Source organism: Thalassophryne amazonica, chromosome 2 (genome assembly GCF_902500255.1).
Source record: "Thalassophryne amazonica chromosome 2, fThaAma1.1, whole genome shotgun sequence".
In the NCBI taxonomy this organism is placed as follows: domain Eukaryota; kingdom Metazoa; phylum Chordata; class Actinopteri; order Batrachoidiformes; family Batrachoididae; genus Thalassophryne; species Thalassophryne amazonica.
In genome coordinates this window covers 70,896,291-70,913,105 of record NC_047104.1, presented here as the reverse complement: position 1 = coordinate 70,913,105, position 16,815 = coordinate 70,896,291, and the positions used below count along the sequence as shown (strand labels likewise).

The following is a 16,815-nucleotide window of genomic DNA, read 5'->3' as shown; positions in this document are numbered from 1 at the left end:
TATTATTGAAAATCTGTGGTGTGATTTTAAGCGGGCTATCCATGCTTAGAAACCAATAAATCTGACTGAACTGGAGATGTTTTGTAAAGAAGAATGGTCCAAAATACCTTCAACCAGTATCCACTCTCACTGGAAATTATACAACCCCTGGCAATAACTATGGAATCGCCGGACTCGGAGGATGTTCATTCAGTTGTTTAATTTTGTAGAAAAAAAATCAGATCACAGACATGACACAAAACTAAAGTCATTTCAAATGGCAACTTTCTGGCTTTAAGAAACACTATAAGAAATCAAGAAAAAAAGATTGTGGCAGTCAGTAACGGTTACTTTTTTAGACCAAGCAGAGGAAAAAAATACGGACTCACTAAATTCTGAGGAATAAATTATGGAATCACCCTGTAAAGTTTCATCCCCAAAACTAACATCTGCATCAAATTAGATCAAGGAAAAAGACGGAACGACTGGAGCAGCGCTACTGCATCAAATTTGCCAGAAACTGGGCGACAGCCAGGTGGAAACCATTTGGAAGATTCAGATGGCTTTCTGTGACTTTTCAATTGTGTGACTATCTGAGAAATTGTGGAAGAGGTGGGCATGTCACAGCATGTCCTGTGAGACTTCAACACGGAGGTGCTTTTGCGCCGCCGTCAGCAGCAGCATGAATTTCACTGCCACTCTTTTCATGGCCAAATCTTCTGTCACAGTGGAATGTACCGAAAAAGTGCTGATGTCCACCTCTTCCGCAATTTCTCGGACAATCACACGACGGTCCCGCATCACCACAGCGTTCACTTTGGAAATGATCTGGTCATTTCAGCATGTTGATGGCTGCCCGGAGCGTGGCTCGCGCCCACCGTTGTGCGGACGTCTTTAAACCAGTTGTACCACTCCTTAATCTGTGTGACGCCCATAGGATCGTCACCGAAAGCCGTCTGAATGATCCGAATGGTTTCCACCTGGCTGTCGCCCAGTTTCTGGCAAAATTTGATGCGGTGCTGCTCCAGTCTTTTTCCTTGAAATGAAAATCCGCCGAGCACACAACACACGTCCCACACAATGGCTGGTTACCAGGAAATGACGCAATCGACAGGTGTGAAAAAGTTCACGCATGCGCACGAAGGTTCAAGGTTTGCTCAAGCAAGCACACGTGATTCAAATCCATCAGGTTTTTGCAAAAAATAAAAAGGTCGGATACTTTTCTAACCGACCTCGTATATTTTGAATTTTTGGATCATTCTGATCAGTGGCACGGGCAACAAGTGTTTGAGGCTTTAGATCAGATACTGCAGGCTGAGCCTGATATTGTGTCTGCATATCCGGAGTTGATGAACATTAAATCACTGTTTTTGAAAGATCAACTTCCTCCTTATCCGGAAGATCCAATGGACTTTTTGTTTGAATCAGATCTTCATGAGTTCTGCTCAGCCCCTCCTCTTCACATCACCCTTTTTGACGCCTCAATAACACTTCCTGATTCACCCGAATTAGAACCTCAGCTGTCGCCAGCAGCCCCACAATCCACATCCAGTTTGATGCCTACACCAGCCCCACGATGCTTAGTCATGCAGGCGTCACCCAGATCGCAGCAGCCGGGAGGGCAGGTGCTTCAGTTGGCAGCCACAGCGACACCACAAACTCCTCGTCAAGCCCCAGTGCCAGCACCAAGAATGAAGCCTTCGCCTCAGCTCCAGCTCTTGGCCCCCGCTAACTCCTCTGCTGCTAATGCTGAAGCACAAACTTTGCCCATCTCCTCTGGGTGGATGACATCATCAGAATCACCCCCAGAGCCATCCGGAACATCTATGTCACCCCCGCGCTCAGCTGCACTTGACGGGGCTTCCCCAGCTGCCCGCTTCCAAACCTAGCAAAGCCTACCATGCTGTCAGAAGCACATGCTGAGAACTGCACACCTCCTCAGCATTCAGAAGTGGATTTCACACCACCTGAACCCTCCACAATGAGTCACGCAGCGCGTGTGCCACGAGACACGGAGAGTTTCGTTTCGCCAGAGCTTTCGGCCGGCACTTCTGCAACCACAGTGAAGTTGGTTTCAAATTGGATGTTCAACGGCAATTCTACAGATGTTCGCTCTAGGTCCACACGGCTGAATCCCCAGCAGAAACTCTGAAGACGCTCACTCTCCTCAGCTCCCAGCAGTTCTCATTCCACAGGAATCACCATCAGTACTGTCCTCGCCTTCCAAACTACCAAAGGACTTCTGGAAAATGTCACCACTTCATGTGCTGAATCACCCTCTACACAACCACCTCCAAAGTCATCGCAGATGTCTGTGAGAGAACCTGTGTCACACCCGTTTCAGGAGATCCAGTTAAGTCGACCACACCAGCTCTTCACCCTCTCACCGAACACAGAGTACCGTTCCAGTACCATTCCAGAAGAAGAATGAAGACACCTCCGCTGGTAGGACTGTTTGCTTGCCTTTTTTCATAATAATGGTTCTTGAATTAGTATTCCACTGTTGTGTCCGCCAGAAAAACATTATTTCTCTTCAGTCAGTACCTTTTTGGTTGGTCTCAGGACTTTGTCTGTAGGAGTTTGACAATGTTTTCTTTAATTTTGTTTTTCTGTGTACCTTTATGCTTCTGGACCATGCACCGTTTACATTTTTGTTTGAAATGGCTCCATCTCCCTTATTGTAGTTTAGCTAAGTTTTCACCCAGGTCTCCTTGTAAATTCTCTGTTTTTGGTTACCCCCTGAGCCAGTTTTACCTTGGTTAGGCAGTTCTCGCTCACGTTCTTTTGTTTGTTTGTCCTGTTTTGCCAGCCCCCTCAGTGTTGTGAAAGTATAGGAACATGGACCCACAACAGGGGGCGCAAATGAACGGACAATGGAGGAAGTCAAATAGCACTTTTACTGTTGTGAAATAAGCACAACAAACACGACAGATTACAACAGTTGACAATGAAGTCAAATCACAAAAGGTGTCAAGTGGGCAGGCTCAAAGATAGACGACGTCTGTCCAAAGCAGAACCGGAACCACACGATTTCCTCCGCCACCGAACCCCGAACTCCCAGGTGGCCACTGCCTCCGCTTGTCAGATCTGGTACTGCTGGCGAGGAACAAAAACAGTTAGATGTGGGTGCGTTATCACCCAGCAACACGTATGGTGGAAAAACCACCTCCACCTCTCGTCAGGGAAATACTGGTAAGTGCAGGAGTGTGAGTACTTATCCAAAAAAGTCCAATACAGTCTCCAGCTGTCCTACACACAAGCAACAAAGTATTATTGTCAAGACGACAACACAATTGGCTGAGTACGTTACCTCCTCGGTAGAGCGATATCTCGGCAAAGAGGTGGAGATGACGTCTTGCTAATATACCGATGCAGATCAGATGATTGGTGACAGCTGTCGTAGGTGATAAGTGACAGCTGTCACCCCGGCTGCTCCTGTGAGGCGGCAGCGCCCTCTGGTGCCTGGAGCCCGCACTCCAGGCAGGGTGCCCTCTGGTGGTGGTGGGCCAGCAGTACCTCCTCTTCAGCGGCCCACACAACACTCAGTCCATTTCATAGGTTTTTTTTTTTCATTTATTAGGGTCCGTGGCTACTCTGTTCTGCTCCACTATTGGTTGTGTTGTTGATTTACTTTTTCTTGACCCTCATAGCATTTCTTTTCGTTGGATTCTCCCTTTTCTATTTTTCTTACGTAAGCGAGTTTTTCCCTCAGGCTATTTCCTAGTTTGATTTTTACTCTGTGCATTGATTGGTTTATTTATTTTTAGTTACATCCTGTGCAGGCGTTTGTATTTGTTTTTCCACATGTTATGTTCAGATATTGCTTGGGTTTTGTTTCCAGTGTCTTTCAGTGGTTTGGTTTCTCCTCAGTTACTTCTGTGGGTGGGCTGTCTTTCTTTAACGGATTTTTTGTTTTGTCTGGTTCCCCCTCTTATACGTCTCATTCATGAGAAAGTTCCTCTCTCTCCCGGTATATTTGTCAGGTTTATCAAGTCAGTGTGTCCACTGCAGCTGCGTAGGTCAATTGCCTTGGGGAAGTTTGGTTATTTAGATTTTTTTATGCCCTGTCTCTGACCCATGTTCTCCCCATCTGTCCCAGCCCGCCCTCCAGCCAACCCCCTGACTCTAACATGTACTCTGATAGCTCTCGTGGTCGGCCTCCTGACTTATCCATGGACCTCAATGGGTCCAATGGGCGCCCAACAGGTACAGCCTTGCCCCTTAATGAGCCACCTGGTACTCTGTCAGTCCCTCTGTCTTCCTTGTGTCACCCTCATGGTTGTCCTCCGGATTCCTTGGTGGTCTATTTGCCTGCCTGGTTGGTTGTTCCCTGTATAGTTTTGACTGCCCTCCTATATACAGCTCTCCAGGGTGCTGGCCCATGTTCCCTTTCAATGGTGACCTCTGGCCATTCCCCCGTCCCCCTGCCCATTGTTGGCTGGAGGGTGTGGTTCTCTGGGGACCGTCGGTGGCAGTCCCTTGGGGGGAGGTACTGTCATGTTCCGGCCCTTTAGGGCCAGTTGTTATAGTTCTGGACCGGTTTCTGTTCTCATGCTCTGAGCCTTCAGTGATTTTATTCATGTCTTGTCATGTCTGTCTATGTGTTGCTCATGTTTCATTGTTTTTCTGTTCATCATCCTTGTATTCATTCACTCTTGATCACTTAGTCATTCCAGTTTTAGTTTGTGTTTTTCACATTTTTGTATTATGCTTTAGTCACAGGTTTTTGTTACTTTCAGTGTTGCTTATCTGATTTTATTCCTTATGTTATTTATTGCATTTTCTGTTACCTTGTTTTATTTATTGCATTATCTTGTAGTCACTGGGTTTTAGTCTCTGTTTGCATATAGGTTGTTTTGCTACCTGGTTATCTTTTATTTCTTCCTTCAGTCATGATTTGTTTCTATCTTAGTTTTGTTCTTATTCTGATGATTCACTTTTCAGTTCATATGTTTATGTTTAATTAATTCCCGGTCATAGTTGCTCTGCATTCTGTCCTTGGTCTCTGATTTTGCCCTTCTTATTTGACTGCCCCTGCACCAGCCCTTGTGTCCTCATCTTTCTCACTATGATTCTTTCTGCTCTGTGTTTTCATCCACTTCCGCTCTTGCACCTGCTCACGTGTCTTTGTCTCTTTCATCACTCCACTCTGTGTTTTCCTGCTTTCACTTTCTTGCACTGTGCAAAATCTTTGTCTTCCCCGGTCACGCCCCTTGCAGAACTTTCACTGACATCTGCATCTTGTTTCACTGATTAAACCACCAGTCATTTAAGCCCTCACAGTCTCACTGCCAGATCATTGTCTTTGTACACTTTCCAGTGCTGTTCTTTGCTCTGTTTTTGCCTGCATATGTTTTGACTCCGCCTCACTTTTTGATCTTGATTTTGCCTTGCTTCCGATTGCCCTTACACCGTGTTTTTTGACCTGTGCCTGTTTATTGTACCACGTCTCAGCCTCTCGCCTTTTGCTACCTTTGCCTCGCTGCTGGACCTCCTGTGTACCGAATCCCTGCCTGTTATTAAACCATCTGAACATAACCAAGTCTAGTGAGCTTGCATTTGTGTCCATCTGGTTTGCCACGCCTGATAGAATGTGATTATTAACCATTAGATGACAAAGTACAACCTCTTAAATCATTCTAAAGTAAGTTTTAAGAAGAAGTGAGGCGATAATTGGTGAATAGCTGCTGACGCTCATAAATGACGCATGCACAGCAGCACGTCAGACTCAGACGTACTGCTGTCACGTCTTTTATGATGAAATAATGCAGAATTTATGTGGAAATGATTGTTGTACAAAAGGTTCAGATATCTGTTGCTGAGAAGATGAGTGGAGTGCAGTTTTAAGTAGAAACGAGGTGATAATCCGTGAACTGCTGCCGACGCTCAGAAATGACGCATACGCAGTGATGGCAACAGAGGAAAGATTTTTAGGAGGGACAGTTTAGTCATCGACACCGGGTCTCACTGCAAATTGCGCTTTAATGTTGGAATAATGATGAAATAAATTAAATGAATGTGATGTACCTGGATGACATTCAGATGATTCTGTCCCACACAGCTGGCATGGCTCAGCTCAAGGTGGACGGGCACAATCCTGACCAATCGGCCAGCTCCCGCTGGATTGCCCCTGTTGCCAGGAACCGCAGCATGATCAGCATCTGTGTAGACACAGGCAACCCCTGTCTCCTCACTGTATTGCGCTCCAGGGCCTGCCGCAGTTCTGTGTACAACTCCATTAACAGCAGCCTTGGTAACAGAAATTGGCTTATGAGCCAATTATAGTCATTTGCAAGAAAATCCTCACGTTCCCCAATTACAAGCTCATGTCAGATTGCATCATTTGCAAGGTCCTCTAACAACGCTAACACAGCCATTGTTAATTACAAGTCTTTAACAGGGCATTCCAGAGACAAATGGAGGGAGATTTTCTTTCATGCAAAGCAGGGGTCACCAACCCTGTTCCTGGACGACACCTGCCCTGCATGTTTTCCACATCTACCTATTCAAGTCACACCTGATTTTTTTTTTTTTTAAAGCTGGTGTTTTTCAGCTCTTGTCTGGCTGAGCACACCCAATAAAGTTAATTGCCAGGGAGTGGAATCAGGACAGTTGGAAAACATGCAGGGCAGGTGCCCTCCAGGACCAGCGGTGGTGACCCCTGATTTTTTTCAGTTTTCGATTTATTTTCATTTAGCACCAAATCATAACAGAGTTGCCTCAAGGCGCTTCACACAAGGTGTAATCTTACTAACCCCCAGAGTAGCAGTGGTAAGGAAAAACTCCCTCTAAGGAAGAAACCTCAAGCAGACGAGACTCACAGGGGTGATACTCTGCTTGGGCCATGCTACGGACATAAATTACAGAACAACTCACAAAACGAATACACAGGAAATGCTGTTGGTGCACAGAGCAGGAGGGTTTTCGGCACAAATACCACACCCATCTCTGGATGGAGCTGCACCTTAAACAGAGAGGAAAAAAACAAACAATCAGGCATCAGAAAGACAAAAAATACAATATAATTTTCCAGCATTAAACAACAAGAAAAACAGGAAATACTACGGTGATTGCCGGCCACTAGCCCTAAGCTTCACTAAAAGACACAAAATTTAGGAAAAGTTGAGGCCGCGACATGCTCTGTTTCCTAATAAAATGAATTAAAAGAATAAAATGCGCAGAACTATACTATGCCAGTATGCTAGTCATACAAAAGGGAAAATAAGTGCATCTTAAGTCTGGACTTGAAAGTCTCCACAGAATCTGACTGTTTTATTGACGCAGGGAGATCATTCCACAGAACAGGGGCATGATAAGAGAAAGCTCTGTGACCCGCAGACTTCTTATTCACCCTAGGGACACAAAGTAGTGCTGCACCCTGAGAACGCAAAGCCCGGGCCAGTATGTAAGGTTTAATTAGGTCAGCTAGGTAGGGAGGTGCGAGTCCATGAACAATTTTATAGACTAGTAGCAGAACCTTAAAATCTGATCTCACTGGGACAGGAAGCCAGTGAAGGGATGCCAAAATGGGTGTAATGTGGTCGACTTTATGCTTCGTGTCAAAAGTCAGCATTTTGAACCAATTAGAGACCAGTTCAGTAGTCGAATCTAGAAGAGATAAACACATCGATCAGGATCTCAGCTAGGGCTGCCACAAATGACTATTTTGATAGTCGACTAGTCAACGATTATTTTTGCGATTAGTCGACTAGTCGGATCATACATAATCTCTTTATATAATCTTTTTATTTTTATCTTCATTTTATTATAGTCCCAACTTTTTCTGATTTATGGTTGTTTCTGTTGCATTTCTGAAATTACAGAACTGCTATAAAGAAAAGTGTGAACATTTTATTGTGTTTTAAAACTTTGTGGAACAAATGCAAACAGCAAACTCTTATAAAGAAGGAAAAAATACACAAACATGTGCAGGTAAACTTTGATATAAACTGAACAAATCAATGCAGGCTGATTTGACTCTCCATATTTTTTGTATAAATAAATCAGAATAAAATAAGAGGTAACTCACTTTGAAATTAATAAAACATATAGCTGCAGCTTATGCTGCGTTTACACATAACGACGACAAGTCACGAATGCCACGAAGTACACATTCTTGGCCGCTGATCACGAATGTGATTATTCGGGGCAGAGGCGTCAGGTGTCCTCAGGAACTGCTGCAACCTGTTACCACACGTTACGATTAATGGCACATGTTGCCGGAGAATTATCAGGAACCATTACGCACGGTCAAGAATAGTGTTCCGCGTTAAATACGCACTATTGCGCGTAACAGCGCATCGTTAAGTTCTGTCACGTTGTGAACGAGGTGAATTGTCTCCACACACACACCCATATTCATCCAACCGAATTCAGATCGCTCCAGTTTTTCAGAAGAACTTTGTGACTGCATGCGTAGTTGGGCTCTGTGCCATGTAGTGGCGCAGAGAGGAGGAGGAGGACAGAGCCAGATGTGTGGCTTCATGCGGCTCTCATCTGGCGCATTTTCCCAAACATCAAGCACATGCAGCAGGTGGAACACCTGCAGGAGCGCGCTGAAGAGCACTGAAATTTGACTTTTAGCCGACTTGGTGTCGGCAATCAAACTGAATGTTGTGCAGCAGGGTTTAATTGTGCGCGCGCTTCTTCCTCCGTCGGACTGGAGGAGGTGCAGAGATGTCTGGCTGCATGTGAGTCTCCTCTCGCTCCTCTGGTTGCTCAGACTCATTCTCCCGCTCATCGGTTACAGCAGGTGGAACACCTGCAGGAGAGTCCTGAGGAGCTTCAGCAGGAACTGTGGAACGACATTTGGAGCCGAGTTTAATTGTGCGCACGTCACAGAAAACTGATTTGTCGTGGTGCACAGTGAAATGTGACGCCGCGTTACAAGTCGTGTCAAAACTTGACAGTTTCCGTGTCACTTTGTAATAACGCGTGACAGTTGGGCTCCAAGAACCATCACAGGAACCACTACGAATGTCGTCACGTTCTATTAAGGATCAATACTCATCAAGGCGGATCAATACGCTCAGTTGCGACCTCCACGACGTGAAACTAAATGAGGGTGGTGTGTGACATTCGTGGAAGATTTTTTGACAGGCAAAAACATGCTCCATGAATATCAAGAATATCACGCACCAACACACACTATTAAGAAACCTATTCAGATGCATTAAGTCACATTAAGAATGTCAGGAATGTGTCACGAATGACAGAAAAATGACATTCGTAACGCGTCTTTATAATAACTTTGAAAAATAACAAAATCAGCAGCTTGTATTTTTATTCCGACTCCAGTTCATTTTAGTGTGATGAAGTCATTTCTTTCTCCTCATCAGTCACTTTTTGTGCTTGAACACTACATTAAGCTTAAGATTGAACAAATAAATACCTTTGGAAAATAACACCTGTTAAAGTTCAGAGTTCTCACCTGCTTTTTGTGATCTGTGCCTCTGAACATCACTGCAGCTTCTCCATAGCAGGGTTTTTTTAACCCGTGAATGCGTACATTTTCCTCAATTCATTTATATATTCTCATTTTTAAGGATTTAAGGATATTTGACCGTTTATTTCATCTCATGATCTCATAAATTCAGTATACGATGCGCACATGGTTTGAACAGGTTGGTGCCATCAGAAAAAACACCGGTAGAGAAAGAGCAGGGAAAGTAAAGGCATATTAGTCTTGTCTTTTTCATCAACAATATGCATGTTAATTTAGTTATTCAGCATTTTAGAACACTGACATAGTGCCGTCATAGTCCTCCTTTTCATATCACAAAAAATGGTTGTTGACAAACCAGACTTGTCTCGTCTGACAAAATTAACACTAGATCGCTATATCCCCCCTCTATTTCATACTGGAAGGATAAAAAAGGCACATAAGCCTGTTTTGTCTGCTCAGTCTTTATTCAAGCAGTCTTATCCTGTGCTATTTAAGTCATATTACATACTTCACCCCATTGTAAACCCGAATCTCAGTATCTTTCAATACAGCCATTACTTCCGGACGGATTTCAGTCTGCTACAGCTGTGTGCATCATTTACTTTTAGAATGTATTCAAAAAATATTCTGACTGCCATGGACTACCACTCCATGTCAAGCCAAACGCATGATTTGCTGCCATGATCCGCTCAAATGAGGGAATGGTCAATCATCTTCCTGAAAGCGAAAGTCTGGTCTCTCATCTGTCAGGAGCAGACCACGGTTTAAAAATAGTGGTTTTGGCCATTGGTCACTAAAGGTGAATGATCCAAACATGACATAAAAAAGTGGTCATCATATAGCAACTAAGTCCTCTTGTTCACTCATATGTACAGTTAGTTGTCTTTAAGTTCTGGTGTTGTCCTTGTTTGTATTACTGTCAGACTGCAAGTCACCCAGGTCAGGTGAGACAGCTTGAATTCTCAACTTAGTATCGTGCTTGTCTTCAGTGTTGACCCACTCCGCGGCCAGGAAGATTATCATTGACTGACCCATAGGCATTTGACACACATTAGTTTACTCTGTAAAAGTTACATATATTTTTGCATCAGTAAAACCACTGGTAGTAGTACTGACACATTTTGCTCATTTTCTTTCCACATGTGGAGTGCAGTGTGATTACAGGCCAGCAGGGGAATGGGGAGGGGAGAAAACTGTGCTTGAGGATTAGAATAATTTTCTTGATTATCATTTTGGGGTTGGGTGTGAATATCTAAATCAGAGAAAATCTTAACTTTAGGTGAGTCTGAGGTCATTTTGGCTGAACCCCAAATGTTCATGACCAGTGGGTGAAAGTACCCACAATCATCAAAAAGAGTGGGAATCTTGCATAAACAGTCATTTGGGGCAGCGCTTTATCGCTGTGATTTAGGACATATCAGATTCATCAAGGTAGACTACATACAAGTGTGTGTATCACAACTATGTCAACAACTGATAACGAAACATTTCTGGTGCATGGAAATATCCTAAAAGAAATTCTTTGTACAAGTAAATTTGAGAACTTTTCTCCAACACACTGATGAATACAAAAACACTAATGAATGAAGACTTGGACATTCATTCTAATGGAAAGTTATTGGCATTGGCAACTCCTCTGTCTAGTGATACTCAGTCCATGGACTGAACAGAGCAGGAGAAAGGAAGTTAAAGACTCTGCACAGCAGCCAGTCCCTATGTGAAGGCTCGCTTTCACGTCTGACACAGACACAGCTAAATAACCTTCAACTGAAAAAGGTAAATCATTCCCTGGATTATTACATGCTGCACACACAGCTCCAACAAATCCATTCATATCTTCATCCATACTTCTGTCTCTCAGTCTTCATCTTTTAAACTGCCCGTCTGTCTCTGTCTGACAAGCTGTGTGTCTCAGAGCATTTCTTCTTAATGGTTAACTCCTGTGGAAAAATGCTGAGTCAATTTGGTGCCACCTTAAATACAGTCTGGCTTCAGGGAGCAGCTGCATTCACCAACCAGACGTGACTCATTTCGTGAAGGGAACATCCACCCTGAAGTTACGATAATCCGAGATCTGTTCCCCAGCATTTGTCAACACTTAGAATCTGGCCAACGGAAACACTCCCCTGTTCCCTGTCTGTTTCTCAGTGTCAGCATTTCTGTTGCTCAGCTCCACTGAATCCTGCCAGCTTAACACGCACCAAGAGGGAAACGAAGCTGGATCAAACGATCAAGCTGAGATCCTGCAGCCTCATTCACGCGTGCGCACACGTGTGTGAGATTTTGAAAGAGGAACTGCGTTCACTCTGAATAATGTCTGTGACTAAACGTGCTTCTCTGTGTGTGTATCTTTCAGCAGACTGTAAAAACCATCAGAAGTTATTTTCCAATAAGCAGAAAGAAAGGGAGCATTCACAGCGTTGCTTTTGTGCGTACCTTCTGCAGCTCTGTGACATACTGAGCCACCATGAAGGCTGACAGTGTGGTGAAGCTCTCAACTGTGGCAGCGATGTGAGAATACATCCTCTCCACCAGTCTGGCACACTGAAGATACACGTCACCATCCACACCTAGAGGCAGACGGTGTAAGTGGAAAAACAGACTGCACATGCCAATTACAATTTGTCTAATTAGATATCAAGTCATCAAAGCAATCATGGCACACTGCATATGGCAAAGTAATTGTTTGTGTGCCAATAGTGTGGACTTTGAAGTTAAAACATCACTCCTAGTACTTTTTGCTGCTTTCCACTGGCTCCATTTCATCAATGAATGTTCCTATCCAATTTTATAACACCACCATTAAGGTTTAAATATCTCAGTAATAATCAAGAAGTCTTATCCACTCTGTCTCATATTACAACTCTACAAAATCATCAATCTTCTATACAAGAATTTTTTTGGTAAGTGCTTGAACTAATCTGAAATTTCTAGCAGCATAATGAGATTACCAGTCTGAGATCGTGCATGTGTGTCGATGTCTCCTCTCTGCCGACCCTCTTGCATGATTGATGTCACCAGACGATAGAAGACATTCAGAAATGATGGTGCTGCTTCCAACATGACCTGGAAATGTGCAGCGGATTATTTAAGAAAACCATACACAACAGATAAATAACACATCTGATTGATGAATAATTAATAAATTTGACAAGAACTGTGCTATTTCCACTATTTATACTACTACTTGTAAAATGAAGAGTGACAAACATATCTATCAAGTTATCTCATATATATATATATATATATATATATATATATATATATATATATATATATATATATATATAAAGCTCCATCTTCTGCAATGTGGAAGAATTTTCATTTTTTGCCCTTGAACTATAAGGATAAGTTCACATGTACACTCAGTTTTTCTTGTCTACAAGTAAACACTGAAATAAAGTCTCTGAAAGTCTTCACCCTGGAAGATATTTTGCAAAAATCTCACTTTCCAGTGATTTTAAGGACAGTTTCCATGTGGACAAAAAACACATAAAACTACATTTTGCAAAATGCCTGTGTGGACAGGACCTTGAAGTAAACTCATAACTACAACATAACTGCCACCTAACAGTGGTGGTGGCAGCTGTTAAATTTTTCTGAATTCCACAAATGTTATTTCAGCATTCAGAAATAAGTTAACTGCATTGAAAAAACTGAAAAAAATAAAACAAGTCTTAGTTTAAATCAGAGCAGTCACATTACCCACTCTGGATAATCATGGAGACTCCTATAAAACCACCAGGTCCATATGAATCACTTGTTTTGGATCGTTTAATGCAGATGAAATACTGTGTAGAGGGGATGTCTCCTTTTTCAGTAAGTCCCTTCGGCTGCTCCCTTATTTGCACTCTGGGTCGCCAGAGCAAATCCAAGGTGGATCTGCATGTTGAATTGGCACAGGTTTTACGCCGGATGCCCTTCCTGACGCAACTCCACATTACATGGAGAAATGTGGCAGGGGTGGATTTGAACCCAGAACCTTCTGCACTGAAACCATCTGCATTAACCACTTGGCCACCACAATTTCAAGATTTTGACATATTAACATATCAATGTCAAGCTGTCAAGTGACTGTTTACTAGGAAACTCCATTTATCTAATTAAAACTTTCTATCAACCAGGTCCAGTTAATCTGGCAACAAAACTTGAGTCACAGTAGCAAACCCATCGTGCGTAAAGGGTTCAAGATATTTCAACATAAATTAAGGACTAAATGTCACAAAGGAGGGAGGGGGCAAATAAACGATAGAAACAAAACAGAAAAAAAACCCCCACAAAACTCACAGCTGAACAATCCAGATCCTGCAGGACTACATAGTGACACCATGTTTGTTATATGAACAACAATACAAAACAAGAGAAAGCAGGGGTGGCTGCCAAGTGGTTAGCGTGGTTGTATGGACAGTACGAACAGTTCCCAGATCAAACCTCACCCCTGCCCATTTGTCCGTGTAATGTGTTGTTGCATCAGAAAGGGCATCTGGCATAAAACTTGTGCCAACATACAGATCCACCTCAAATTTGCTGCGGTGACACTGATGGGGAAAAAACAAAACAAAAAAAACAAACAAGGGACCAGCTGAAGGAACTTACTCAAGATCATCTAAAAACATTATTGTGGTAAAAGCTGGATTTTCATAACAGTTCTATTTGTACTGCTAACCTGTAGCCCTCTCTGTGCTGATGCTCTCTGAGGGCCAAAGACAGAATATTAATGGGAATGATGAAGTCACTAACTCCCTTTGGAGCTTGGTAATGGTTTCCATCAACCTAAACCCCGTCCATGCCAACCTGCACTGAATGCCAGCTCCCCTACCTCCTTTCTGCACCCCTCCCTCCTGTCCTATCACACCTTCCTTCATGTTACTCCCCTCTCTTATCCAGTAACCTTCCTCTTATATTGCATTCCATTTCCACAATGTTGTTTGCTCTCCATACCTTGCTCGTCTCATTCTTTGTTATTTGTGCTCACTTTTTCCTCTCTGCTCCTTTCCTTTGCCACCTCCTTTTGTCCTCAAAACATCTGACATAAGTTAGTGAGTGCCTGACTGCCTGCCTTTCTATTCAGTGCATTAGCCATGTTTCACTCTGTCATCATTTTGTGACCAAAAGGAGTCAGTGTGTCTGACAGTGCAAAACTAAAACATTATTTCACCACTACAACACAAATGTATCTTGTAAACCAATCAAAACGCTTTGTGCAAGCTGGGATGTGGATTTCCATTCTCACTGTCCCAGCTGATTCCAGTACAAACTTCGGCTAAAGATTCATTCCTCTGAGGCGTACTGTATCCTCATATCATATCAAATGCAAACAACTTTATTGCATCCCAATTCTCTATGTGATCTGAAGAAGCAGAAAAACCTGACAATGCTAACTACAACCAAATAATCTATTACAGGTACTGCAGAAAATATTCTCTTTCCATCACTCTTGGTATTGGAGTGCCATGACATCTTGATATCACTCCATAGAAAGATGGATGTAGGTTCAAATACGAGGTGTTAGAAAAGTATCCAACCTTTTTTTTTTTTTTGCAAAAACCTGATGGATTTGAATCACGTGTGCTTGCATGAGCCAACCTTGAACCTTCGTGCGCATGCATGAATTTTTTCACACCTGTCGATTGCGTCAGTTGCTGGTAAGCAGCATTTGTGTGAGGTCATGTGTTGTGCTCTCAGTGGATTTTCATTGCAAGGAAAATGGCAGAACAAGTGGAGCAGCGCCGCATCAAATTTTGCCAGAAACTGGGCGACAGCCAGGTGGAAACCATTCGGAAGATTCAGACGGCTTTCGGTGGCTTTTCAGTCGTGTGACTATCCGAGAAATTGTGGAAGAGGTGGGCATCATTTTTCGGAGTCCAGCATGTCCTATGAGACTACAACAAGAAGGTGCTTTTGCTCCGCCGTTAGCAGCTTCTGCACGAATTTCGCTGCTACTCTTTTCATGGCCAAATCGTCTGTCACAGTGGAGTGTGCCGAAAAAGCACACCACAGCGTTCACTTTGGAAATTATCTGGTCATTTCAGCATGCTGATGGCCGACTGGAGCGTGGCTCGCTCTCCACCGTTGTGCGGCCATCTTTAAACCAGTTGTACCACTCCTTAGTCTGTGTGATGCCCATAGGATCGTCACCAAAAGCCGTCTGAATCTTCCGAATGGTTTCCACCTGGCTGTCGCCCAGTTTCTGGCAAAATTTGATTCAGTAGCGCTGCTCCAGTCGTCCCGTCATTTTACTTGCAATGAAAATCCGCCGAGAGCACTACACATGACCTCACACAAATGCTGCTTGCCAGCAAATGACGCAACTGACAGGTGTGAAAAAATTCACGCATGCCCACGAAGGTTCAAGGTTGGCTCATGCAAGCACACGTGATTCAAATCCATCAAGTTTTTGCACAAAAAAAAAAAAAAAAAAAAAAGTCAGATACTTTTCCAACAGACCTTGTATGATTAACAGACCTTGTATGATCTCCTCCTTCCATACTCTCAGTACCGGCTCCCCCCAGGGCTGTGTGCTGAGCCCACTTCTCTACTCGCTCTACACATCTGACTGCACCCCCACCCACTCGGAGAACATCATCGTTAAATTTGCTGATGACACAACAGTGGTGGGGCTGATAACAGGGGGAAACGAAGCGGCCTACAGAGATGAGGTCCAAAAACTGGTCAAGTGGAGTGCAGCCAACAACTTGGCACTAAACATCACAAAGACTAAGGAACTCATCCTGGACTTCCGTTGAAAGAAAACTGCGCCTGCCCCACTGTACATCAATGGCGAATGCGTGGAGCGAGTGGAGTCCTTCAAGTTCCTAGGGGTTCACATCTCTGCTGACCTCTCCTGGTCAGTCAACACCGCAGCACTGGTCAAGAAGGCCCAGCAGCGACTACACTTCTTGAGGGTGCTTAGGAAAGAGCAATTAAGCACAACCCTGCTGGTGACCTTCTATCGCTGCACTATAGAGAGCCTGCTGACCTACGCAGTGTCAGTGTGGCACTCCAGCTGCACTGAAGCTGACAGGAAGAGACTGCAGAGGGTAGCAAACACTGCCCAAAAAAAAAAAAAAAAAATCACTGGCTGTCCTCTGCCCCCCATTTCCACCATCTACACCTGCCGTTGTCTTAGTAGGGCCAAGAACATTCTCAAGGACAATACACACCCCAGCTTTCACCTCTTCAACCTGTTGCCCTCTGGCAGGCGCTACAGGTCCATACTGGCCAGGACAAACAGACTCAGAGACAGTTTCTTCCCCAAAACCATCACCATGTTGAACAACAATCTGTACTAAAAACGGACTATATTAGGTACTAGGCCTATAGTTGTCATACAGTTTTACATTTCCTTTTGCACTCTCTCAATTGCTACACTGTTTACACTGTCCACATGT

The 16,815-nt window shown here is 43.7% G+C and overlaps 1 protein-coding gene across 1 annotated transcript in view; it reads right to left on the bottom strand.

Annotated features, from left to right (window-relative positions):
- urb2 (URB2 ribosome biogenesis homolog) overlaps nt 1-16,815 on the bottom strand; it is a 79,851-nt gene that overhangs the window by 19,500 nt on the left and 43,536 nt on the right. The window contains exons 9-10 of the mRNA XM_034187665.1: nt 12,376-12,490; nt 11,861-11,994 (exon numbers count right to left, since the gene is read on the bottom strand). Coding sequence (XP_034043556.1) covers nt 11,861-11,994; nt 12,376-12,490 — 249 coding nt within the window. The remainder of the gene's footprint in view (nt 1-11,860; nt 11,995-12,375; nt 12,491-16,815) is intronic.